General features: G+C 44.4%; 1 protein-coding gene across 1 annotated transcript in view; it reads left to right on the forward strand.

Annotated features, from left to right (window-relative positions):
- Positions 1-26,616, forward strand: part of CFAP61 (cilia and flagella associated protein 61) — a 247,115-nt gene that overhangs the window by 191,913 nt on the left and 28,586 nt on the right. The window contains exon 25 of the mRNA XM_036320969.1: positions 3,314-3,519. Within this exon, the coding sequence (XP_036176862.1) occupies positions 3,314-3,519 (206 nt within the window). The remainder of the gene's footprint in view (positions 1-3,313; positions 3,520-26,616) is intronic.

The following is a 26,616-nucleotide window of genomic DNA, read 5'->3' on the forward strand; positions in this document are numbered from 1 at the left end:
TCTGGGAGGAGAGGCAGGCTTTTCCCAATCTGTGAGCCACCACACAGGAAGGACCTAAGAAATGTAGATGCGTCTGCCTGGCCCCCCAGCGGTAATCTGTCTGAGAAACCCATCCGTAGGTGAATTGTCCTTAATGTCAGTACAAAAATGCTGATGCATTCCAAATTCCCAGAATGCTCCCCACCCCCACTGAGGTAACAGAGTGCCACAGCTCATGAAGCGGACACAGTTACTGCTTTTGTTGATATTAGCCATCGTAGCACAAGTCATTTCCTTCTCTCCAGTGCGACCACTTTTTGCATTCTTTTAGCCCTCATAGCCATGATGAGCGAAAACATAGAGAGGCAACACAAAGATTAGAATTCAATCTTTAAATTAAAAAATGAGACCAAAAATAGCCCCCAAACAAACAGATGGTGATGAAAAGTCATTGAGAACGATGCTGACAAGGCGGCCTTCTGGGACCCGGCTGACATCCAAGGGCTCATCTGCTCAGATTCCTTGCTGTCGTCCAGCAGCCTTCTTGGGCTCCACCTCACGGTGGCCCAGACCATCCCAGCTAAACACAGGGTCCTGTGAGCGGAAGGTGGAGTGTTTAGTGAAAGGCTGCCAGGTCAAAGCTTTGTCAGTCACTTGGGCACATCTCCTGTGGCGCCCCTTTGATGCCTGGGTTCCCTTTCTTAATCCTTCAGCATAAAGAAATTTTAAAGAGGAGGAGGAGGGGTCATGACCTTGTGGGGTGGCTGACTGCTCCCCAGTGAGCCCTGGAGAAACCTGGTGCTAAAACTGTGCTAAAGCTGCTGACAGGGCCCTCTCTCTGGGACCCCAGCCACACTCCCACCACTGCGAGGGAGTGGCCCTCCTCAGGCATCCCTCCTGCAAAGGGCCTTCCCGGCCTAAAGCTGCTGGCACCAACTCAAATGGCCTTTAAGTCTTGCATCAGGTGTTAGAAAGGTGCATGAAGGGCACATATGTCACTCTCATAGTCTATGTGTATTTAATTCGGAAATAGTGTTTGCTGTGATGGAGTTGATGCCAGAGATTATTCTGTGATGCCAAGTGCCACGGCCTGGTGTGTTCATTGCTCCATCTGAGAAGTCAAAAATTCCTGAGGATGCCCAGGTGGTGTGGTTCAGTGGTTGAGCGTTGACCTAGGAACCAGGAGGTCATGGTTCCATTCCCCGTTCGGTTGGGGCACGTGCCTGGGTTGCGGGCTTGATTCCCAGTGTGGGATGTGCAGCTGATCAATGATTCCCTCTCGTCATTGATGTTTCTCTCTCTCTCCCTCTCCCTTCCTCTCTGAAATCAATAAAAATATTTAAAAAAAAAAAAAAGAATTCCTGAGGAAACAGATCTGAATTAAAAAGTGTGTGAGGTGATCTGGGACCAAAGAAATGCTGTGACAAGAACAAAGGGTAAGGGGGCAATTAGATAAGGACACCAGAAAGTCTGCAGCCTCTGGCTCAAGCTGGCTTTTTCCAAACTTCTCCCGACAAACCCTACCCTGCCACAGTTCCCCCTCCCTTCTTCTCTTCCTTCCTTCCTTCCTTCCTTCCTTCCTTCCTTCCTTCCTTCCTTCCTTCCTTCCTTCCTTCCTTCTCTCCCTCTTTTCCTCTCTCCCTCTCTTCCTCCCTCCCTTTCTTCCCTCTTTCTTCTGCTTTCCGTTTCATTTCTCTTCCTCTCAATTTTTTCACCAAAAGTCTAGTTCGTTGCCACAGCACAGCCAGAGTATTTTAAAATAACTTATCATTTTAGAAGTAGTAGTCATTGTTTAAAAACTAGAAATGTTATGTAGTCAAATGAACAGGAAGAGAAACAACAAAAATGACCCAGTCTCCCAACCTCAGTAAATGACATTTGTTAAAATTTTGATTAAAAAAAGGAATTATCTGTACATTTTAAAACTGCTTCTATAGTATAAAATGTACTGTGAACATATTTCCCTATATTATGAAATACAGCTTACCAACAAATTCTATTGGATGTGTTGTACCTTATCATTAGGATGTACCATTGTTTTGTTAGGTAATGCCTTGCTGAATTGTTCTTTTTAATTCTTTCCTATGCAGGTAGATTTTCTCTCTGTATCCATCTCTATGACTGATGGGCAGCTTGCACCGCCCCCAACCCTTTTACTAAGTTATGTTTGCTCTCCCTCCCACCCCAAACACCCAATTTCTCACACATACTTGTGGCTGGCCCAGGATTTACTTGATATCCCTCCTGTAAACCTCACCTTGTACCATCTCAGGGTTTTGCCATATGATATCCAAACACCCACCGGTTGCTTCAATATATTTAAAAATCCAGTTAAACTGTGTGTCCTTGTTTAGACAAAATCCCCAGGGGATGTCCAGGACTAAGTAAATGTTTGAGATTAGTGTAGTCCACCTTGCCTTGGATTTATAAATGCCACATTCAAGTTCAGAGCAAAACCTTAAATCTATATGCACTCAGGAGAGATTTATTGAGTGTGACCCTGAGTCTAAGTTCAGAGTCTGGGGGTAAACTGAAGGTTCATCCACCATCAACAAAACCTATTTGTCTGCCACGGGTTCTCAGTTTGGTTGCCTGAGCCCGTGGGGAGTGTGTCCTGGTTGGCAGGTCGGTAGTCATTAGGGGCTGAAATAGGAAAGGTGGTAGTGACATGGAATAGAATGGCATCTTTCCTTGTCATCTGGGCTTCCATGGCAGTGTCAGCCAGTTTCTAGGGGACGTAAAGCTTTGACAGTTACAAGCGAAAATGTGGCCTGCAGAATGTGTACGTGTATTTCCATAAACTTGAACCTTCTCCCTGGAAACAGACCTTCCCCAACAGCCAAACCTCCCCAAACCAACCTGTCAGACATTCACCTTTTACTCATTTCCTTTATTTAAATAAACTTGAAAAAGTGAAATTCTTCCTGATCATTTTTGGCTAGGAGGTTTTCTCAAAACAGTGCTGTGAAAAAACTATGAAAATTAGCAGTCTTAACACACATCATGGAGCAGAGTAAACCCAGCCCCACATCTTAGCTGTGTGAGGTATTGAGGATTAGAGAATTGGCTGTAACCTAGCAACTAATTTAGAAACTCTGAACAACGCAATCACAGATTTAAATATCCCGAGGAACACTTAGTCATTAAGTCCAAGTCTGTGCTTTCGGACACAGCTATCTTCTGTTGAGTTTAGTCAATATCTGTTAGAGTTATTTGCAACGAGCCATAAGATATAACCTAGTTTGTTATATTTGGAAAATTAATTGCTATGATAAAGTTCCCAAAGTTCAGAAATGTTTCTAATGTTGTTTTTTTCTGATCCATTCCCCTCCAGGGTACAGAAATAGTAACAGGTAAAGCAAAAAAAGGCACTTATTTCCGAATGCATATTAACAACTGTAATATAGTGGAGACCATAACGTGCCTCTCTAAGGAGCCTTTCCCTACCTCCAACTACATTCGCTTGTTTGGGCAGCATGAGCAACTCCTCAACAACCTGTGTGCTCGGTTTGAGAACAAGATGATCCCAGATCTCTACCGGTAAGTTGGACCGTGCATTGTACTAAGGGGAAATGCAATACTAGTGTCTTATGAATGAAGGGTGTGTTTTGTGATACACCAGATAGCAAACGGGAATCCATGGGAGAAGCTAGAGTGGCAGAGAGTTCATCTATATACAGTGGGGCCTTAACTTACGAGTGTCCCAACTAATGAGTTTTTTGAGATACCAGCTGTCTCTCCGCCGATTTTTTGCATTGAGTTGATAGAGTAATTTGAGTTAACGAGCTCCTTAACAAGCTCGGTCTCGGAACGAATTAAACTCATAAGTCAAGGCCCCACTGTATATAAAAGCCTAAGCAACCGAATGACCAAATAGCTGGTTGACCAGTCGCCATGATGCACACTGACCACCAAGGGGCAGACGCTCAACCCAGGAGCTTCCCCCTAGTGGTCAGTGCGCTCCCACAGCCGGAGTGCTGCTCAACTGACCGATGGGCACCAGACTCCATGGCTGGCAAGTGCAGCTGTGGTGCTGCAAGCCTCTCCTCCCTCCGCGGCAGCGCTATGAGAGGCAGTGGCAGGTGCAGTGGGGCAGGGATGAGCTGGAGCAGCTCAGGCTCCTCCCTGGCCACCTGCCGCTTCGTGCACTACTATATCCCTTGGGGGATGTCGGACTTCCGGTTTTGGCCCTACCCCCTCCAGGGCCTGCAGGGATCAGGCTAAAACCAGCAGTCCGACATCCCCTGGATTGCAAAAGGGCGCAGGCCAGGCTGAGGGACCCCACTGGTGCACGAATCCATGCACCAGGCCTCTAGTTCTCATATAGTAAATAACATCTGACCACTACTAGCATTGAGCACTAGCATTGAAGGTGGAGAGTTACATGGGGAAGTGCATGGACTCCAGATGTATCCACACATAGCTCCCATGGCCATGCACAGTCCTGAATCCCAGATGCACCCATTACAGCCTCCACACCGTGGGTAGGCCTGGATGCGATGATTTTCGAGTTCCTTTGACCCAGGGCTAGTAAGAGCAGTGGTCAGAAGTTTAAGAGGTAATTCTGGGAACGGGATAGGAAAGCACTTAGTCCTGGTGAGAACTCCACAACCACATCATGCTGTTCATGACCCCAGCTGTCTTCCACCCAGCTTGTGCTCAAGCAGGGAAAGGTGGCCATTTGTCTGAGATATTGTTAAGGGAATTCTGCACTGGCAGGTTGGTTTAACTGGGTGATCTAGATTTTGATCTTTCAAATTCTAAAACACTTGTTTATCCTGCAACTCTAGGAAGGCTAAAATTTCAGAGTAGAAAGCTACTTCTGGATATAGTCTGGTGCTTAGAAAGGAGCATTTTCCTCTATTTCCACTAAAACAAAGTGATGACAGGGCCGGTATACAGTATCTTTTGGCTGTTTCCCACCTCTTTCTCCAAAGCCACAAACCCCCAGACGCTCCTCAGGCAACTCCAGTCTGCACTGCTCTCCCTCTACTGGAGCCCAGGGTGATGGGCTGCGAAAGAAATTTTGTGTGTGGGCCCTTTAAGAGGGTGCCTGTGTCTCCTGTGGGCTCTGCCTCTCCGTGGCCAATAGAAACCGTGCTGCTTGTCACAGCTGGATGCTATGTGGGCCCCTCTTCCTGGCTCTGGCACTCCAAGCTGGGGAGCCTGGCTGGGGTCTAGGCTTCATGCCTCCCTGGGCAAGCCCCTTTCTGGTCTCTGCCCTTCCTGCCAGTCTCAGCGTGGCTTCTTCTGTGATCCATTCACACAGTGGAATACTATGAGGCTTCCCAGAAGAAGGAACGCTTACCTTTTGCAATAGAATGGATGGACCTGGAGATTATTATGCCAAGTGAAATAAGCCAGTCAGAGAAATACCATATGATCTCACTAAGATATGGAATCTAATGAACAACATAAACTGGCAGCCCTAGCTGGTTTGGCTCAGTGGATAAAGCGTCAGCCTGCAGACTGAGGATCCCAGGTTCGATTCCACTCTAGGCCACATGCCTGGGTTGTGGGCTTTATCCCCAGTAAGGGGCGTCCAGGAGACAGCCATATCATTGATATTTCTATCTCTCTCTCTCCCTCTCCCTTCCTCTCTGAAATCAATAAAAATATTTTTTAAAAATAAACTGACAAACATTAGAAACATATGCATGGATACATGGAAAATCTGACAGCTATCAGAGGGGAGGGTGGCATGAGAAAGTAGATGGAAAAAGGTGAAGGGATTAGCCAAAGAACATATATACATAACCCATAGACTCAGACAACAGTGTGGTGCTAGCCAGAGGGAGGGGGGTGGGGCTGAGTAGATGGGGGAGGCAGGAAGTGGGTATGGAAACATCTGTAATAGTGTCAACAATCCTCCTATATAATAAAAGCCTAATATGCAAATTGACTGAACCATGGAATGACCGGTCGCTATGATGTGCACTGGCCCTCAGGGGGCAGACACTCAATGCAGGAGCTGCCCCCTGGTGGTCAGTGCGCTCCCACAGGGGGAGCACCACTCAGCCAGAAGCCAGTAGGTGGACATCCCCCAAGGAGTCCTGGACTGTGAGAGGGCACAGACTGGGCCGAGGGACCCCCCCTTTCCTCAGTGAATGATTTTCGTGCACCTGGCCTCTAGTAAAAAATAAAAAAATAAAAATGTGCCACATATAAATGATTTCCTAAAAAGTAGATCAATTTCTTTTACCTTCTTTGAATTGATTTTGTGGCTGACTAGAGAAAGTCAATACCGTTTAGCACTATGTTTATAAGGTCCCTCATGGTGATGTTTGTAGCTGCAGTTCAATTATTTCCCTGCTGTATAGTATTCCCCCATATAATTGTGTCACTATTCATCCGTTTTCCCATTGATTGGTATTTAAATTGTCCCCAGTTTGATACCACAACCACAGCTGCAAGAATTTCTCTCGGGTGAACTAGGTGATGCTGAAATGTTCCCAAAAGTAGTTTTTATCTGTTGAACTCTCTCCAGCAGGGCATGAGAGCATCTCCACAACCCTGGCAATCCTTACACCAGTGGTTCTCAACCTTCTGGCCCTTTAAATACAGTTCCTCATGTTGTGACCCAACCATAAAATTATTTTCGTTGCTACTTCATAACTATAATGTTGCTACTTTTATGAATCGTCATGTAAATATCTGATATGCAGGATGGTCTTAGGCGACCCCTGTGAAAGGGTCATTCGACTGCCAAAGGGGTCGCGACCCACAGCTTGAGAACCTCTGCCTTACACTGTTATGCTTTAAAATTTGTCTATTCTGGTGGTTTGAAAAGGTGTCTTTCTGTGGTTTTAATTTTCCCTTTCCTGATCAATGACAATTTAGTGCCTTTTTATTTGTTTGTGGGCCATTTGTGGTAGTTCCTGTGAGGTGCCTGTTATGACCTTTGTCCATGTTTTGTTTGTGTGTCATGTTTTTCCTAATTCACAGTCATTCATATATTCTGGATGCAAACTTATTTTGGTTATGTATCCTTAATATAACTTCTCCCATTTTGAGGTTTGTCTTTCCACTTATTTATGGTGTCAATTAACAGATGTTCTTAATTTTAACATAATCTGTTTGCCTTCTTTGGGGTGTCTTGGATATTTTTGTCCCTTTGCTTTTCCAATAGGTTTATGTAAACTTGTCAAGCTCTGTGACTTGATAGCAAATGTATTAAAACTTAGATTCATTAGGTGAGAATTGGCATCTTTGTTATTAAGTCCAATATCATAGCATAGTATAGGTCTTGATTTCTTTACTGTTGTAAATATTATTTTTTATTGATTGCTGTTTATAGAAATGCACTAAGTTTTTGTATGGTTTTGTATTCTGCAAATTTTCTAAACTCTCGTTCATTCAAATAATTTACCTATAGGTTCTTTTAAATTTTCCACACAGAAAAAATTATATTGTATGCAAATAATGACAGTTTTATTTCTTCTTTTCCAATCTTTGTAACTTTTATCTCTTTTTCTTGTCTTACTACATTGGCTAATATCTGCAGTAGAAGATAAAACAGAAGTAGTGAGAGATGGCACCCTTACCTCATTCTTAATTTTAAAGGGAATGCGTATTTTATTAAGTATATGACATTTGCCATACATATTTTATAGACATTCTTTATCAGATATTGTTTTAATTACTAGCTTGCTAAGCATTTTAATCATGCATGGGTTTTAATTTTCTCCCCAGAAAAAAGTATTTAATTTCTGAAACCTTTTATGAATAGGATATTTTCCTAATGCTTTCAATTATAAACTACTAGAGGCCCAGCACACGAAATTCGTGTGTGGGTATGGTCCCTAGGCCTGGCCTGCGATCAGAGTCCTCTCCCCCAGCTGCCATCGGGCGATTGGAGCCTGCCGGCTGGGGAAAGGAACTGAGAGGTGGTCAGTCGCCTCATGGTGACTGATTGAGTGGTTGTTCTGGTTGTTCCGCTGTTAGGGTCAATTTGCATATTACCCTTTTATTATATAGGAGGAGGATATTTTGATGAACTATCAAATTCCTTAGTCATATGCTTTCCCTCCTTTAAATTTTTGTAGACATGCCCTAGCTAGTTTGGCTCAGTGGATAGAGCATTGACCTGTGGACAGAAAGATCCTGGGTTTGATTCCAATCAAAGGCACATGCCTGGTTGCAGGCTCAATCCCCAGTAGGGGGTGTGCAGGAGGCAGCCGATCAATGACTCTCTCATCATTGATGTTTCTATCTCTCTCTCCCTCTCCCTTCCTTTTTGAAATCAATAAAAATATATATTTTTTTAATTTTTAGACTTACCTGAATTTTTTTCTAAAATAAAAGAAAAAACATTCAGAAAATGAATTAATTTGTTCCTTAGTGCAAAGTATTTTATTTATCATTGCTTCTGACCTTACCCAAAATACTTGAGTTAGAGAAGAATCAGTTGCTGGTTAAAGCAAAATTCTACCTGGTGGGGAGGAAAATGCTGCGAGTTATCTCTGCAAAGAAAATGTTTTCGCGTTAAACCAAATCCAAAAGCCCTGGCTGGCTTGGTTTCCCCCAAGAAGAAGGTGATGTTGAAGCAGACAGACTTTGTGAGCTTGGGATGCTGGTCAGGGTGCAGCTGTTAACTGATGGTAATAATAATTTTAAGTTAATTTGATTTGTTAGGAGTGAATATTTAAAATGGCAGACGGGATGACATTGGACAACAGAACGTACCAATGGACATCTGTAAGAAAGAACCAAGGAGGGGGTAGAGGGCAGGAAAACAGTGGCTGCTCATCCAAGAGGTCGCTGGTCATTTGAAGTGAGGTCCTGAGGGCAACGCCATGCCTGTCAGTCACTCCCACAGGCGTGTTACTGTGTGCCTGCAGCTGCGGCCGCATTCTTTTCAAGTGCCGTGAAATGCTGCCAGATCCCAGGGCTAATTCCTGGCTCAGCACTGCCTGCCCTGTCTGTTGTCAGATGGACCGGCGAGACTCTTTCCAAGCAGGCAGGGGATGGTGTAGCTGATTTTGGCTGCGATGAGATTACAGATTGTTTCCCTGACCTCGGCAACACCAGCCACATCTCTTGTTCGAATCTGGGTGAATTTCCACCCACTACGTCTGGGGGCACCTTTCTCTATTCTGGGAGGGCTAACTGCTGACCAGGTGCTCTATCTCTGCGTGTCAGGCCTGACCTCAAGATCAAATTCTTCTCCAGTTTCAAAGGAAGCCTCTGGCTTCTTTCTCCTACTTCCTCCAATCGAATCTCACACCATCCAGGGCCAGAACAGCACAGGCCCTGGTGATGCCAGGGGGGCAGACGCTGTGGCAGTTGAGGCCTCGTGAGCAGTGGCTCCTGCTGCCTGCAGTGGGACTTGCTTGGATCCATTTAGGGACACATGGTGGTGGCCAAGCAGTCAGCCACCAGGATACACAGGCAGGCAGCTGTCACAGGACAGCAGCGCGCTGCAGGTTTGCGGCCCAGGCCGGCTTGGATTCTACCTTATTTTAGTCTCTGTTTTCACCTCAGAGCGCCAGCACAAACCATTGGCAATGAAGAAAAGTTCACCACTGGCGACTCTGCACGTGCATGCGCTTGTGGGTATGTGTACGAGAGAAAGGAAGAGAGAGAGAGAGAGAGAGAGAGAGAGAGAGAGAGAGAGAGAGAGAATGATTGATCGCTTTGGAAAAAGAATGGAGTCCATTTGTATCATGAGTTAATTTCTGAACCAACCAGCATTTAAAACTCACATGACAAATGTTACTAAAGATTTTTCCCAATCTTCCTCTTAAGAGCACTTGTGTCCCACATGCACAAATGCACACGCCTATGGCAAACCTTGCAATTTCCCACCCCCCACCCCCACCGGCCCCCTAAGTCCTTTGGTGATGTTTAGAATGAGCAGCAGCTTCCACCCTGTGGTACTGCCCCTCCCGCAGGGCCTGGGGACAGAGGGAGCTTCAAGGTGGGAGCCACAAAGTCCCTGTCACGGCTTTAACAAGGCCATGTCCGGTGCCCTCCCTGCTGCCTTAACTCTACCTCACCGTCATTTACCCCACTTACCAATGGCCCTGCTGAGTCCCTGCCCCCACCCCTTAGCCTTCATTAACAGTCTGTACCATCCTTTATCCTCACCAGTGTGAATAGGTCTTGCCCTAGCTTCTTTGTATGAGCCCATCAGATACTCATAAACCTTGATTAAATTATCTCTTTGCACATCTTAACATGCTCATCCCTCAAAGGCTGCCCTCATGCAGCCCTCCTGCCAGCGCCGCCACCCTCCTCCACGCTTCCCCAGACACTGGGTGGCCTATTTTTAGTGGGTAAGTGCTGCTGTGCGCAATATTCTAAATGGGATTTGAGCAGGCGCTTTAACAAGCTGCCATTACCTTGTTGAACTGTGAAGCTCCAGAAGTTACTCTCTCAGGAAAGCTGCCCTGTGCTAGCTCTGTCTTCAGAGCTGCAAAGCAGGACGCTGCCAGCCCAACCATCTTCCGATTCATTTATTAGACTCCAGTTGGAGTCATTTAATCATGACTTCAGTGTTTTCGGTGCCGCCGTAGTCAGTGGCCCGGTGCTGTTTCCAGTAGGAAACCACACACTAAATCCTAAGGGCCCTTTTTTACAGACTTATCAAATGTTCTTAAAATAGGACTTCCCCTCCAACTTGTCTGTTTTTTGGCACATACCTAAACGTTGTTGAATACAAGTTCCCCTGAGATGCAAATCTCCCTTTTGGCTACTTAACAAGTCATGGACCTGCCTGTCTGTAGACTCATCAAGGTGTCGCTGCTTGTCTGTTTCATTCCCTGTAATGCCAGTTCTGTTTGATTGCCTTATAAAGGATATGTTCACAAATGTTTGCTAAAATCAAAATTTGTCCTCTTCATTGTCCTTCCCAGTCGTTTAATTATAGTCTATTTCTCTGCCCTGGAAGGATTTCAATGGGGTGTGCTTACATGATCCGTCTGGGGCAGTGGTCGGCAAACTCATTCGTCAACAGAGCCAAATATCAACAGTACTTCTTCAAAATAGACTCGCCCAGGCCGAAAACCGACTTCTGCACATGGGCCACGAAGTTTCAATCGAACTGTATGTGCACGCCCGCACATGGTATTTTGTGGAAGAGCCACACTCAAGGGGCCAAAGAGCCGCATGTGGCTCACGAGCCGCAGTTTGCCGACCACTGGTCTCAGGGATCCTCGCTGACCATTCCCGGGCCTTCTGGATTGCCTAGTAGTGCTTCTCACACCATCACATAACCTATGAGGCTGAACCGACATTTTTAAACATTCCTCATTACTGAGATGGTCCACCTGAGATCTGGAAGTAACTAGACCAGTGTGGGGCCAAATTCCATTTGACATAACATATGTCCATTTTTAGTTGTCATATTGCTCTGATTAAAAGACTAGAGTTTGGACCTGGCCTGTTTGCTCAGTGGTTAGAGCATCAGCCCTCAGATGGAAGGGTCTCGGGTTAGAGTCCCAGTCAAGGGCATGTACCTTGGTTGCAGGCTCCATCCCCGGTCCCCAGGTCAGGGTGCATGTGGGAGACAACCAGCCGATGTGTCTCTCTCTCATCCATGTTTCTGTCTCTCTTACCTCCACTCTCTCTACAAATCAATGGAAAAAATATCTCGGGTGAGGATTAACAAGAGAAAACAAAAAGACTAGAGTTTGCGGTTTTTATTCTCTAGTATATATCACCTCCTTCTTCCCACTGTGACATTTGTATGGAATTAGCCTTTCCTGGGTTGGAGATTATTTGGAACTTCCTGAAATTATAGCCAGCGCATGTCCCTTTGAATATTCATGCCAAAGATTATAATGTGAAAGAAAAACAAATGCACCCATTCACATAGGAATGAATGTTTAAAATAATGAGCACCTGGAACTTTGCATAAAGCATGGAGCTTTTTAAAAAATCTCAATATCCAGTGTGTCCCAATAATTTGCCTCATTTGTCATAAAAATATGATTTAGCATATCATCTTAGTATTTATCAGAAAGGCCTGGATCTAGTTTTTATTTAGGGCTTTGAGGTATCAGGAAGGTGTAAACTCTTATTTCAATTGCCTCAGTCCTATTCATGTTAGTAAGAAACATTGCTTTGAGCATAGTGCTCATGAATGAATGAAGGAAAAGTGACTATTTCATCTCATAGCCAAGATTTTTTCTTTTTTTTAAAATATAATTTTTTGGGGTGACATTGGTTAGTAAAATATATAGGTGTCAGGTTTACAATTCTACAGCACATCATCTCTACACTGTATTGTGTGTTTGCCACCCCAAGTCTCCACCCATCCCCATTTATCCTCCCTGTCCCTCTTCTACTTCCCCCGACCCTTTCTTCCCTCTGGCAATCACCATAAAGCAAGGGAAGCCTATTGGGCACACAGAGAGAAGATATTTTTCTTAATGTTAAAAGGCTTTTATTTTTTATAACATTAACATTAAATGTAACTACTGTTAATATTTTCATTGGTTTTCATGCTTCGATCATGAAATGACCAGAATGGGCCAGAAGACATGGCAAAGTAATTTTGCTTCATGATAACGCACCATATCACACAGTTCAAAACCAGTTAAAGACACATTAAAAGATCTTGCCTGGGAAGTATGAACCCACCCACCATATTCATGAGACCTTGCTCCTTAAAATTACCACTTATTCCGATCAATGGCACACGCACTTTCTGAGCAGCACTTCAAAATGTACAAAGAAGTGGAAAACTGGGTCGCTGAATGGTTTGCCTCAAAACAAGAGAAGTTCTATTGGGACAGTATCCACAAATTACCTGAAAGATGGTGAAAATGTGTAGCTAGTGATGGACATTACTTTGAATAAAGCACTTTTGATGTTTTTCTTGAAAAAAAATATTTTCATTGGTTTTTAAATTTCTGCTAATTTATGCCCTATTACATAAAGAATACATGATCTATATAGTATTATGAAAACAGAATCATAGAACATTGTGTGCCACTATTTTAAAATATAAGAAAATTTCCTCATATCATTACAAATTTTTTAAGTAAAATGCAGTGGTTACATCGCTCTCATTATGTAATGACTCTTTATCATCTAGTTTTAAAGTTTTTATAATCATAAAAAATGCTGATAAATACTTTTGTTTGTTAACGTTAGTCCACATATTTTTTTTTAATTTTCTTGAGTACAAATAATTACACTAAATTGAAGAAGCCATGTGGACCACTGTCAAAGTCTGCATGAAGTTCTTTTTAATTTAAATTATTTATTTATTTATTTATTTATTTATTTATTTATTTATTTATTACAGTTGGCACACAACATTATATTAAATTCAGGTGTATACCACAGTGATTAGGTGTTTAGACATTTTATAACTTACTAAGTGATCATCCCAATAAATCTTGTACCCATCTGAAACCATATGTAATTATTAGAATTTTATTATTCCCTATGCTGTACTTTACATCCCCATGATTATTCTGTAACAACCAATCAGTACTTCTTAACCTCTTTACCTTTTTCACCCATCCCCTCAAACCTCCTCTCACTGGCAACCATCGAAATGATATCTGTATCTCTGAGTTTCTGTTCTGCTTGTTCCCTTATTGTTGTTAGGTTCAATTGTTGATAGATATGTATTTATTTCCATTATATTGTTCAGATTTTTAATCCTTTTTTCCCCCTTCTTCTTCTTAAAGAAGACTCTCTAACCTTTCAAATAATAGTAGTTTGGTGGTGATGAACTCCTTTAGCTTTTTCTTGTCTGGGAAGCTTGTTTTTTGTCCTTCTATTCTAAATGGAAATTTCTCTGGGTAGAATAATCTTGATTGTATGTTCTTGCTATTCATCACTTTGAATATTTCTTGCCACTCCCTTCTGGCCTGCAAATTTTCTGTTGAGAAATCAGCTGACAGCGTATGGGCATTCCCTTGTAGGTAACTAACTGCTTTTCTCTTGCTGCTCTTCAGATTCTCTCTTTGTCTTTAATCTTTGGCATTTTAATTATGATGTGTCTTGGTGTGGGCCTCTTTGGGTTCATCTGCTTGGGACTCTCTGTGCTTCCCAGACTTGTATGTCTATTTCCTTCACCAGGACTGGATTTTGTTCCCCAGAATTCATATGTTGAAGCCCTAATCCCCATTGTAACTATATCTGTAGATGAGGTCTTAGGGAGATAATTAAGGTTGAGTGAGGTCATAAGGGTGGGACCCTAATCCAGTAGGACTGTGGCCTTACAAGGAGAGGAAGAGCAAGAGATTTCATGTGAGGACACAGAAGGCAGCCATCTGCAAGCTGGGAAGAGAGTCCTCACCAGAAACTGACCATTATGGAACCCTTATCTTGGACTTCCAGCTTCCAGAACTGTGAGAAATAAATTTATGTTGTTTAAGCCACCCAATCTTAGCCTGCGCTAAGACAGATTTGTACCCCAGATCTGTCTCCTCACAGCTTATCAGGCTGCTGTGAAGCCGGGCAAAGGTACTTTGCTGCTTCCAACAGCTGCGGGCCGTGCTGCCCAAGGCATGTAGTGCCCCCTGGGCACTCCCATTCAGCCACCATGGGGACCAGCCCCATGTCAGCTGGCCTGGGTTCAACTCCTGCTTCTGACAGTATACCAGCCTCACTTCCCTATCTGGGCAGAAACGGGTCTCCTGGTTCTCACTCGGTGGTGATAACTGAAAAGGAGAGAGCGCTCCTCAGAAAACGCACCAGGGGGTCCTTCGGACCTCGCCTGGAGTGTGGGCTTAGGCAGGTCACCTCATTCCTCTAAGCTTCACTTCCCTTCTCTGCTTCCTGGTGAAAACTGAAGGAGATGATGTACAGGAGCATCCGCTCAGAGCCCGCCCCGGAGGAGCCGTCCCACCAGTGGTCCTGTGCTACTCTCCTCCTCCAGCGTCGCGTGCCGCGGGCCCTGGGCATCCCCATACCTGGGTCCGCGTGTGCTGCTCAGCATTGTCCCCAGCACCCGCCCAGGATAACTCTGCAGAGTGACAGATGGCGTAGCCCCAGCATGGCCTCAGCCACTGCTCCTTCTCTCTCAAACACTTTGTCACCCACCCAGCAGACTCTGAGCTGTGTTTGTGACTTATTATTCACTCTATCTAGTAATTTGGGGAGAAGAGAGCACCAAATGCCACCGACGATGCCCCCGCAGCTGCTAATAGGAGCCACCGTTTGGATCCCACGACACTCTCTTGGCCCCAGCGACTCCGACAGCTGCCGGAGCGCCGTCTGCCAGGCCAGGATCCGTGCTGAAGGCTCCGAGGGCAGAATAGAGCCCAGCACAGTCACGCTGGGCTCCCGGAGGCTTGCAGCATTAATAATCTATAGTTCAATCATTAGGAGCAAATCCAAGTGAAATAGCAAAATATACACCATGCTGGAGGCCGCAGGGCTGCTGGGAGGTGGCTTTTCTGCTTCGTGGCAGCCTTAATGATTAGTTCCCAGCCACTAGCAGCCCCAGCTGACAAGCGGCGCCTGCAAGCTGTAGGCTTTCTGCACGTGATAATTGAACAAAGCTAGAACTCATTCAAGATATTAACACGGACTGGCTACCAGGGATCTACTGCGCTTGTCAGGCCTCCAAGTCGAACCCTCACCAAGGGCACCCTGAAGGGTGTTCATCGGTCAGTTATTGCCCTCTGCACAGATCTGCAAGTGGGTCTTTTTGGATTGAGGATCCCAGGCTGCTGGGGCCCTGGCAAGGATTTAATATGTAAACCAAACTGATTTCTGAAGCGCTAACCTAGGCCTTCATTGCAACAGGTCAGCCGTAGCATGCTAAGTAGGAAGATATCTGAAGTGGAGGATGCATTTTTAATTTTAAGGGTTTTATGTGTGGTTTTTTAAATGATTCATTTCAAGTTGTTATTGGATATAAGATAAAAAATTATTTGTTAATATTCTTCCTGATCATAACCATTAGTCAGGAATCTCCATCTAGATTCTACAGCAACAGAAGCACAGGACACACTGACTGAAACACCGAAGACACTGTAACATCCCCAGAACTACCCCGAGGGACGAGCAGGAGGCCTTCCGAAGCCAGGGTTTGAAACACCGTCAGAATTTGCCTTCTTGTCCCTGTTGGTGGGCTTCTTTGTCTCAGACTGGCCTCCCCCAGGTGCAAGTCGTGGGAGTTCCAGGCTCACACACCTCCTAGCTTGGTATTTAGATAGCAGAGGGGCCTTTCTTTCCTAGTCCCACTTTGAAAAATTCCTGGGGAAGAATTCAGAAAGGTCTGGATCCTATAATGAGCCCATCCACTCAGACCATCAGCATGACCATGTCCCAGCCTCGCTTGATCTCTGAGAGTTTCTGCTCCTCCTCCCATCCCTGGGCTTGGCTGAAGCCCTGTGCCACAGGTGGTAGGATCTGGCTTCCCAAGTGACTGCCAAAGAGGCTGCGTGGCCGAAACCGGTTTGGCTCAGTGGATAGAGCGTTGGCCTGCGGACTCAAGGGTCCCGGGTTCGATTCCGGTCAAGGGCATGTACCTGGGTTGCGGGCGCATCCCCAGTGGGAGATGTGCAGGAGGCAGCTGATCGATGTTTCTCTCTCATCGATGTTTCTAACTCTCTCTCTCCCTTCCTCTCTGTAAAAAAATCAATAAAATATATTTTTAAAAAATTTAAAAAAAAAAAGAGGCTGCGTGATGCAGGGCACAAGTGCAGGGATCCAGTTCTCTGCGGCTGGGAGGGAGCCAGAGAAGACAAACCCCTTTCCCCTCCTCCGATAGACTGTCCCAAGACCCAGTTTCTTCATAGAGCCCATCCAGAGGCATCCTGCACAGGGCCTAGCCTGAGGCGGTGGCCAGCGCGTAGTGCATAATTCTGCATTGTTCCCCATCTTTCACAACCCCATTTCCCTTTCTTTTCACTCTGGCTGCCCTGGGATGGTACCTCCCGCATAAAACCGTCTTTGCCTCAAGCTCTGATCCCTTAGTGGGCAGGCAACACCAGAGTAACAAGAATGATGAAAATCATGAACACAGCTCTTTCTATTATATCAAACGTCACTAAATCCATGGGAACAAAGAACTCAGGCTTACATAGAGGGAGTTTCCAATCAATTTCTGTCCCAGAATTTGGAATCCATGAATTTAGAAATTCAATTGGAAATGTGGTCAAAAGGTACAAACTTCCAGGTATGAAATAATAAGCTCACAGGATGTCACGTACAACATGGTGCCCATGGTGGACACTGCTATGTGGTGTACAGGGACATCCTCAAAAGAGTAGATACGAAGAGTTCTTATCACAAAAATAATTCTTTTTCTCTTTTTATTGTGTCTATATGAGATGATGGACGTGAACGAAACCTATTGTGGCATCGTTTCACAATGTATATATATTAAACCATCATGCTCTTCACCATCAACTTATACAGTGATGCATGTCAATTATTTCTCAGTAAAACTGGATAAAAACCTAAATTCAGAAAAGTTTGATAAAAAGACTTGCTATTTAGAATTGTACTGAAAAAGAATTCAGGGGCTTCTGGTTAAATATGGCAGATTGAATATACAAGTTTACCTCCTCTCCCTCCTGAAATCCACTAAAATGACAGTAAAACAAGAAAAAAACACAGTTTTTTGACAGTTGGCTCAAAGTTTCTATTGTCCTTTACCTTCCATTTTTTTAATATTTTAAATGCGCCAAAGAAAAATTTTGATACAAAAATTTCAAGATATTCTAGACTTCATCTTTAAGTCAATTATTCATAGGTGGAGTTTGTTTTTTCTCTTCTTCTTGTCTTATATTTTGATTTTTAGATTCAATTGTTGATAGACATGTATTTATTTCCATTTTATTGTTCATACTTTCATCTCTTTTTTTCTTCTTCTTAAAAAAGGCCCTTTGCCCTGGCTGGTTTTGCTCAGTGGATAGAACATCAGCCTGTGGACTGAAGGGTCCCGGGTTCAGTTCTGGTCCAGAGCATGTATCTTGGTTGCAGGCTTGATCCCATGCCCCTGTTCAGGTGCATGCAGGAGACAACCAATCAGTGTGTCTCTCTCACAATGATGTTTCTGTTTCTCCCCCTCCCTTCCACTCTCTCTCAAAATCAATTGAAAAATATCCTTGGATGAGAATTTAAAAAAAAAAAAGACTCTTTATCATTTTATGTAGCTGTTTATATGTCCTTTAATTCTAAATGCTAGCTTTGTTGGGTAGAGTAATCTTAGTTGTAGGTCCTTGCTTTTCATCACTTTGAATATTTCTTGCCAATCCCTTCTGGCCTGCAAAGTTTCTGTTGAGAAATCATTTGAAAGTCTTATAGAAGCTCCCTTGTAGGTAATGAACTGCTTTTCTCTTGCTGCTTTTAAGATTCTTTGTCTTTAACGTTTGACATTTTAATTATTATGTGTCTTGGGGTGGGCTTCTTTGAGTTCCTCTTGTGTGGGACTCTGTACTTCCTGAATTTGTATGTCTATTTCCTTCACCAGGTTAGGGAATTATTTTGTCATTATTTTTTCAAATAGATTTTCAGTTTCTTGCTCTCCTCTTCTTCTGGCAGCCCCATGATGCGAATGTTGATATGCTTGAAATTGTCCCAGAGGCTCCTTACACATTCTTCATATTTTTAAAATTCTTTTTACTTTTGCTGATTGGGTGTCTTTTGCTCCCTTATATTCCCAACCCCTGATTTGATCCTCTGCTTCAGCTACTTCACTGTTGATATCCTGTAATGTATTCATCATTTTAGTTAGTGTATTATTCTTATCTTACTGGTACTGTTTTATGTTTCCTATGTCTTTGTTGAAGTTCTCATTAAGTCCATTGAGCATATTTGTAACCAGTGTGATGAAATGTGCATCTAGAAGACTGTTTCCATTTTTTTTAGTTCTTTTTCTGGAGTTTTATTCTGTTTTTTCCTTTAGGACACATTTCTTTGTCTCCTCATTTTGGCAGCCTCCATGTATTTGGCAGCCTCTATGTGTTAGGAAGAGCTGCTATGTCTCCTGGGCTTGTTAGAGTGGCCTACGTAGTAGGTGTTCTGTAGGGTCCAGTTGCACAGCCTCCCCAATTACCTAAGCTGGGCACCCCAGGTTAGGCCCCACCCCATGTGGGATGTGTATACTTCCTGTTACAGTTGAGCCTTAATTGCTGTTGGCACCTCAATGGAAGGTATTTACCCCCAGCACAATGGCTAGAAGAACTGGCTGCATGGAGGAGTAGCTGTGCAGGGGCCCACCACATGGAGCAGGATTTACTTCATTGCAGCTTTGGTGCCCACTGAGTCTGCCCCTTGAGTGTGTCACTTGTGGAGGTGGTTGGGTGGTGCTTCAACATGGTCTGAAGCTGTCCACTGGGTACCCTGGCTCTGGGGCATCCCTTGAGGTGCAGGCCAAAGTCAGCCACCACCTATGTTCTACACAGGGCCACCTATGTTCTATCCAGGGCCCCCCGACATGAGTTACAAAGCTATTGATGCTGGGCTTGGAGGTGTCCAAGAGAGGCCAAGCTGCAAACCAAGGCCAGCTGCTGCTTGTTTGTGCCTGGGACTAGTTATCATGAGATACAGGGCATGTTGAGATCAGATGCTGCTGATTTGAGAGATTTCAGGAAAGTTTGAAGCATGAGCCAAGACAGGCCATTTGTATGGAAAAGCTCCTGGAAATAGCTTGGATGGCTAGCAGGCTGGTTCTCAGGGAATCACCAGGGCTGGGGGAATAGTGTGAGACAGTTTGATGGAAACTCAGATATGGCACCCGCCTGCCGGCTCTGTGGTGGGGATGGGTCTCAGCAAAGGAGCCATGGCCTCTGCCAGCACTTTTGTCTGACCTCACAGCTCCTCCTGATGCCAGACAATTCAATTCCTTCTCATATGTCCCTGGTGCCTTTCGAGCTGCTGCCCCAGCGCTGGAGCTCAGATTGAGTTCAAGTAAGTCCTTGTGTGGGCCTTTTTTTTAAAAAATATATAATTTATTGATTTTTTACAGAGAGGAAGGGAGAGGGATAGAGAGTTAGAAACATCGACGAGAGAGAAGCATCAATCAGCTGCCTCCTGCACACCCCCTACTGGGGATGTGTCTGCAACCAAGGTACATGCCCTTGACCGGAATCAAACCTGGGACCCTTCAGTTCCCAGGCTGATGCTCTATCCAGTGAGCCAAACCGGCTAGGGCTGTGTGGGCCTTTTAAGAGGAACTGCCTGGGGCTCCAGCAGCCCTCCATCTCCCTCAGCCACAATACCCACTGGTTTGTTTGTTTTTTATTGTCTAAAGTTTTACATATGTCTCCTTTTCCTCCAATTGACCACCCCTCCCCCCAAGCTATGCCCACCCCGGGCAAGCCCCACTGCCCCAGTGTCTGTGTCCATTGGTTATGCTAATATGCATGCATACAAGTACTTTGGTTGCTCTCTTACCCCCCCTCCCCTTCCATTTGTCTCTAGATCAATCTATTCTTGTTCATCAAATTATGTTGATCATTATATCCCACATATGAGTGAGATCATGTGATATTTATCTTTCTCCAACTGGCTTATTTCACTTAGCGTAATGTTCTCCAGTTCCATCCATGTTGTCGCAAATGTTAAAAGTTCCTTCTTTTTTATAGCAGCATAGTATTCCATTGTGTAGATGTACCACAGTTTTTTAAATCCACTCATCTACTGTTGGGCACTTAGGCTGTTTCCAAATCTTAACTATTGTAAATTGTGCTGCTATGAACATAGGGGTTTTTGTAGCCAGAAGTTATGGGGACTTGTCTCCTGGGCACTGGAACCCTGGGGAGGGAGCCTGGTGTGGAACTGAGACCCCTGCCTTCTCAGCGGAGACCTCTACAGCTGAGATATCCCTCTTGATTTTTATCTTTCACAGGTGGGTGTGGGACCAGCCCACCCTGTCTCTCCTAGCAATCTTGATGTGACTTCTTCCTTAATTCCCTCTTTATAGGACTTCCATTCAGCTAGATTTCAGGTGTTTCTGAATGATGGTTGTTCTGTAGTTTAGTTGTGATTTTTTGTGGTTGTGGTATGATTCGAGTACTGCATTTACCTACGCTGCCACCTTGACCAAAATTCCTCTAGTTGACTTATTTCATTTAGCATAATGCCCTCAAGCATATTTTTAAATAATTAAAAAATATTCTTAATCATTTAAAAAACTTTTAAAAAGTTCTGAATAATAAAGTTATTTTTAAGAAGTAACCAAAGTTGTAACCTAAGAAGGAGTAAAGCAGAAGCTCAAACACTGGAAAAGTGTGTGGAAGTTCCAGAAGACTCAGGAGACAGCCAGGCAGGCCAGGCAGGAGCACAGAAGGCAGTAAAAGGGAGGGATCCTCAGGGGGAGAAGGGGGGGTGTAATTATTTTGATTATTTGATGTGTTTATGTGGAACATAATATAAAGTGGTATTTTACAAAATTGCTGGAACATTTTGAGAAAAATTGTATTAGATATATTGGAAACTAAGGGAGAAAAAAGGCAGTTATTATTTCTAAGAAAAGCACAAAGTTATACTAAAAGAAATGTGCTTAATTTTGCATTGATAAAATAATATAAACACAGATACTAATTTGCAATACAAAAAATGCAATATAAACTATTTGGGAAGTTCAGGCTAGGGAAAATTGGGGGGTTGTGTTTAAAAAGATAAATCCTCATTTTCTATAACAAGAAGTCTATGGATATGCATTAAATTATTAAATAAGAATATATATCTTCGAGAGAAACTAAGATGGCGGCATAGGTAAACACCGGGAAATTGCCGCCTCTCACAACAATTGAAAATTACCGCAAAGGACAGAGCAAACATCATCCAGAACAACAGGAAGGCTGGCTGAGTGTAAATTCTACAACTAGAAGGAAAGAAAAGCACGCTGAGAGCCAGAGGAGCTGCAGAGGTGAAGTGCAGAGGTACAAGTGCAGAGGTACGGCCGGCTCGCGCGCGCGTTCGCGCGAGGAAAGGGGGTGGCACCTGAGGACGCGGCTGTCTTTTTGAATCACAAGCTCCCGACTGCTCTGAACTCTGGTTCCGGGAAGTCTCTGGGGACCCAGGACTCATACGGGGAGAAGCTGGTCTGTCCGGCAGCGGGCGAACTTGAAGGCGGCTTTCCCTCAGAGGTGCTTGCAGCAATTAGCGGGTCACTGAGACCCGCGACTCCGGGCGGAGAATCAGCCATAGCTCCTTGATCCGCCCTTTGATTCCCTGAGACCCCGCCCCATCCAGGCTGCGGCAGAGGCTTTTGCATGTGAATGTACCTAACTGCAGCTGAGCCAGGCAGACCCGGAACTTCCAAGAGAAGGCCCAAGGCCCCGCAGCGGCTTGCATTGCTTCACAGCTGAGCCTCTTCGTGGCTCCTGCTGTGTGGCCTCAGGCAGAGGCTGAATTAGCACCTCCTTAGATCCAGGAGCCACTCTACCCAGTGGTCAGAGGGGGACCATCCAGATTGCAACTCCTCAGATCCATAAGGGACACACTCAGGGAGCAGACTCAGTGAGCACCAAAGCCCCACTGAAGCAAGTCTTGCCCCAGAAGGGTGTCTTCAGCACAGAAGTTCTCCCACTTTAGACACAGCTGATTCTCACAGCCAATTGGCCTGGAGGTCAATTCCTCCCAGTGATTCTACAACAACCAAGGCACCAAGAGTGCACCAAGAGTGTCCACCCCAGGCAACTGGGGAGGCTGAGCTACTGGGCCCTACAGGACACCTGGCGCGCAGGGCCACTCTATCAACACAGGGAAGCTGCCAAAATGCGGAGACAAAGAAACAGGTCACAAATGGCAGAAATGGAGGAAAGCAAACGACTGGATATAGAGTTCAAGGCCACGTTTATAAGGTTTTTCAAGAATTTTATGGAAACCGCCGATAAATTTAATGAATCCCTCAATAAGTATAGTGAGACCATGGAGGACATGAAAAAGGACCAACTAGAAATTAAGCATACACTGACTGAAATAAAGAATAATTTACAGAGATCCAGCAGCAGACAAGAGGATCCCAAGAATCAAGTCAAAGATTTGAAATACAAAGAAACAAAAAATACCCAACCGAAAAAGAAAAAAGAAAAGAGATTCCAAAAATATGAAGATAGTGTAAGGAACCTCTGGGACAACTTCAAGCGTACCAACATCAGAATTATAGGGGTACCAGAAGGAGAGAGAGGGCAAGATATTGAAAACCTTTTTGAAGAAATAATGACAGAAAACTTCCCCTACCTGGTGAAAGAAATGGACTTACAAGTCCAGGAAGCGCAGAGAACCCCAAACAAAAGGAATCCAAAGAGGACCACACCAAGACACATCATAATTAAAATGCCAAGAACAAAAGATAAAGAGAGAATCTTAAAAGCAGCAAGAGAAAAACAGTCAGTTACCTACAAGGGAGTACCCATACGACGGTCAGCTGATTTCTCAACAGAAACCATGCAGGCCAGAAGAGAGTGGCAAGAAATATTCAAAGTGATGAATAGCAAGAACCTGCAACCAAGATTACTTTATCCAGCAAAGCTATCATTCAGAATAGAAGGTCAGATAAAGTGCTTCACGGATAAGAAAAAGCTAAAGGAGTTCATCACCACCAAACCAGCATTATATGAAATGCTGAAAGGTATTCTTTAAGAAGAGGAAGAAGAAGAAAAAGGAACTCTTACCATTTGCCACAGCATGGATGGAACTGGAGAGCGGATAAATACCACATGATCTCACTCATTTGTGGAATATAATGAACAACATAAGCTGATGAACAAGGACTGACCCAGAGACGGAGAGGCATTGATTGGACTGTCGGGACTTGGAGGGAAGGTAGGGGAGGGTGGGGGTAAGGGGGAAAGATCAACCAAAGGACTTATATGCAAGCATATAGGCCTAATCAATGGACATGGACAACGGGGGGGTGAGGGCATGAGCGGGGGGTGGGGGGGGGGTGGGGGGGGGTAGAGGGTAACGTGGGGACAAAGACACATATGTAATATCTTAATCAATAAAAAATATATTAAAAAAGAATATATATCTTCTATGTAAGCAATCACATTTATATCAGTAATTACATGAAAATTCTGCTGATAGTCTCTAGTTATTTAGGACTTTTTATTTGCAAGCAACATAAACCAGCCAAATCTAGATTTAAGTTAAAAAGCAGAATTCATTTTATGGATTCATGGTTGTATCTCAAAGAGTAGAGACATGGCTGGTCCTTAGGGAGGGATCACAAGATAGCTAGAAACCAAGCAGTAGCTGCTTCTTTCTCTCTGCAGACCGGCTTTCTCAGCTGGCCCTTCAACCCCCACAGAAATTAGCCAGAGGCATCTCAGTGCCAAATCCAGATTTCCTGGAGACTGACTCATTAACATGGCTTGGTATGGCTGTTTCCAACTGTGACTGCAAATTATTTCGCACTCCTTCCATAGAGAGAGTGTCCCCATCCCTTGGCTCTGAGCAACTTGTGATGCCTTTGACCAATGGGCTATGATAGAACTGAGGCCACGTGACTTCTGAGGCTGAGTTGTAGACGGCCACACAGTTCCCAGCTCGTTTTCTGGAATATTCACTCGTAGAGTCCTGACCTGTTGTATAAGAAGTCCAACCATCCAGAGGCTGCCACTCCGTGAGAAAGCCCAAGCTTTGGGGAAAAACTCAAGCAAAAGTGTCCGCTGAGCCATGCCCAGTCACCAGCTCAGGTGCCAAATATGTGAGCATAAAGCCTTCCTATGATTCCAGCTCCGGTCATTTGAGTGGCACCAGCCATTTGTCTTCTCATCTGTCGTCATGGAGCAGAGATAAGCCATTATGAGCACAAGAAAATGGCTGCTGCTCTATGCCATTGTGTTTGGGGATGGTTGCTGTACATCAGTACATAACTATAACAATTGGATCAGGTGACTGTCCCTGCTTCATGTAATCATGAAGTCACAGCATGACAGCAGGGGACCTAACCCACAAGGAGGTAGGGTTGGCAAAGAGTGGAGCAGATTCCAGCAAACTATGACTTGACAAACAACCCTCAAGGTGTCCACTACATTTCCTGCCCTGGTTTCACAGCAGCCTGTTGCCTACCTAAGGAGAGGGCAGGACCTATGGATTGAGAACTCGATCTCTCGTATTTAAGCCCCCTTCTCAGTTCCTGCTCTCCCACATAGCCAGCCAATGAAAAGCAAGAAATAGTAAAGAGGTGTATTTGCCTTGGTAAATGGAGTCATTAATTCCCTTCCTTCCCAGTCCATGGTGGTCTTCCAGCAGAAACAGTTCTCAAGAAATGGAAAATATCCTCAGAGCTCTGGCATCTTTCCTTTGTGGCCTCTCAAGTACAGAGGAGATCATTAGAGTGTCTTCAGGTTGCCTAGCAACCCATGAATGCTGTTTGCTATCATGTCATTAATATGATATGAAAGTGTTTTATAGAAGACATTCATCTTGCATTAATGAAAATCAAATTTGCTAATATGACACAAAATCTGTTCTTCCTTGTGACTGTCTATACTTAAGTAGCTTATTTATTGAATTAGACTGTGAGTGGTTTTAAGGCTTGAGACTGTTAAAGTATCATAATAATGACTTTGTTTTCAATAATATCAGATGGCCGTTAATAATGTGATTACACAGCTACAATGGGTAATCACCATCCCAGACAAAGCCCCCGCCCCTCAGGTCCAACCCCAGTGCCAGTAAACTATCTGCCACCCACCTTCTTATCACTTAAACCTCAGCGAGGAGAGGAATCTGGTGTAAGCTGGAATGCCTTGCACATTATCCCCATCTTTCTTTAGAGCTCAGAGACAGAGAACTGAAGAAATATCTGTCGCCTAAAGAAGGCTCCAGTGGATCTCATATCATCTATGTACAAAAGGATCTACCAGAAGTTATTTAGTCATCCTCTTCTTTCTAGAAAAAAAGGGTAGGAAAAGACCCTAAGTATGTCAGGCACTAAATATAAGACCTGGAACCAGAAAAGAGGATAAAAACTACAGACATTCTCCTACTTTAGAGCACAATTTATTTCTGAAAACAAGTATGGAATTCAAATGTACAACAGCCAAATAATACTCCGAGTTCAAGATGGCAATGTAGGAAGATCTTGAACTCACCTCCTCACATGCACACATTGAGTCTACAGCTACATATGGAACAGTTTCCTCTTAAAAAACCTAAAGGCTGAATGATGACAACACATCTGGCAAATGAGAAGAAAACCACATTGATGCAGTAGGAGAGGCTGGGGCTCACTCTTGCCATAAACCTCACCCTCAGATGGTGTCCCACAAGCAGGAGAGAACTCAAAACCCAGAGCTTCTCCCTGAGGAGCGAAGGGTTCAAGCCCAGGTTGGACATCCCAACTTTTAAGACATGTGCTTGAGAGCGGAGCCTTCAAAACATCTAACTTCGAAAACCAACATAGCTCACTTTCCAAGACACACAAGAAACTGTTCTAAAGGGAGCCAATTGCACCCAGACTTAAAGTGAAGGAGGCTCACCCACCTATGTCCAAGTGTTTAACACACACACACATCCAGGAGCCTGCTGGAGCACTGTCCAGGGATCGAGGCCAGCAGCCACCTTTGCCACCTTCCCGAGCACTAGTATCTCCTGGAAGGGAGCTTTCATATGCATCTGGTACCATGACTTTTACGGCTACCACCTAGGTGATGCCTCTTAATCACCTGGTCTGGAGGCCAGAAAAGCTTGCATTCCTGGTCCTATGATACTGTAATAATCTGTGTCGCCCAGAGAGGAGCTCATAACCCCTGTCTG

Source organism: Myotis myotis, unplaced genomic scaffold (genome assembly GCF_014108235.1).
Source record: "Myotis myotis isolate mMyoMyo1 unplaced genomic scaffold, mMyoMyo1.p scaffold_m19_p_9, whole genome shotgun sequence".
Taxonomy (NCBI): domain Eukaryota; kingdom Metazoa; phylum Chordata; class Mammalia; order Chiroptera; family Vespertilionidae; genus Myotis; species Myotis myotis.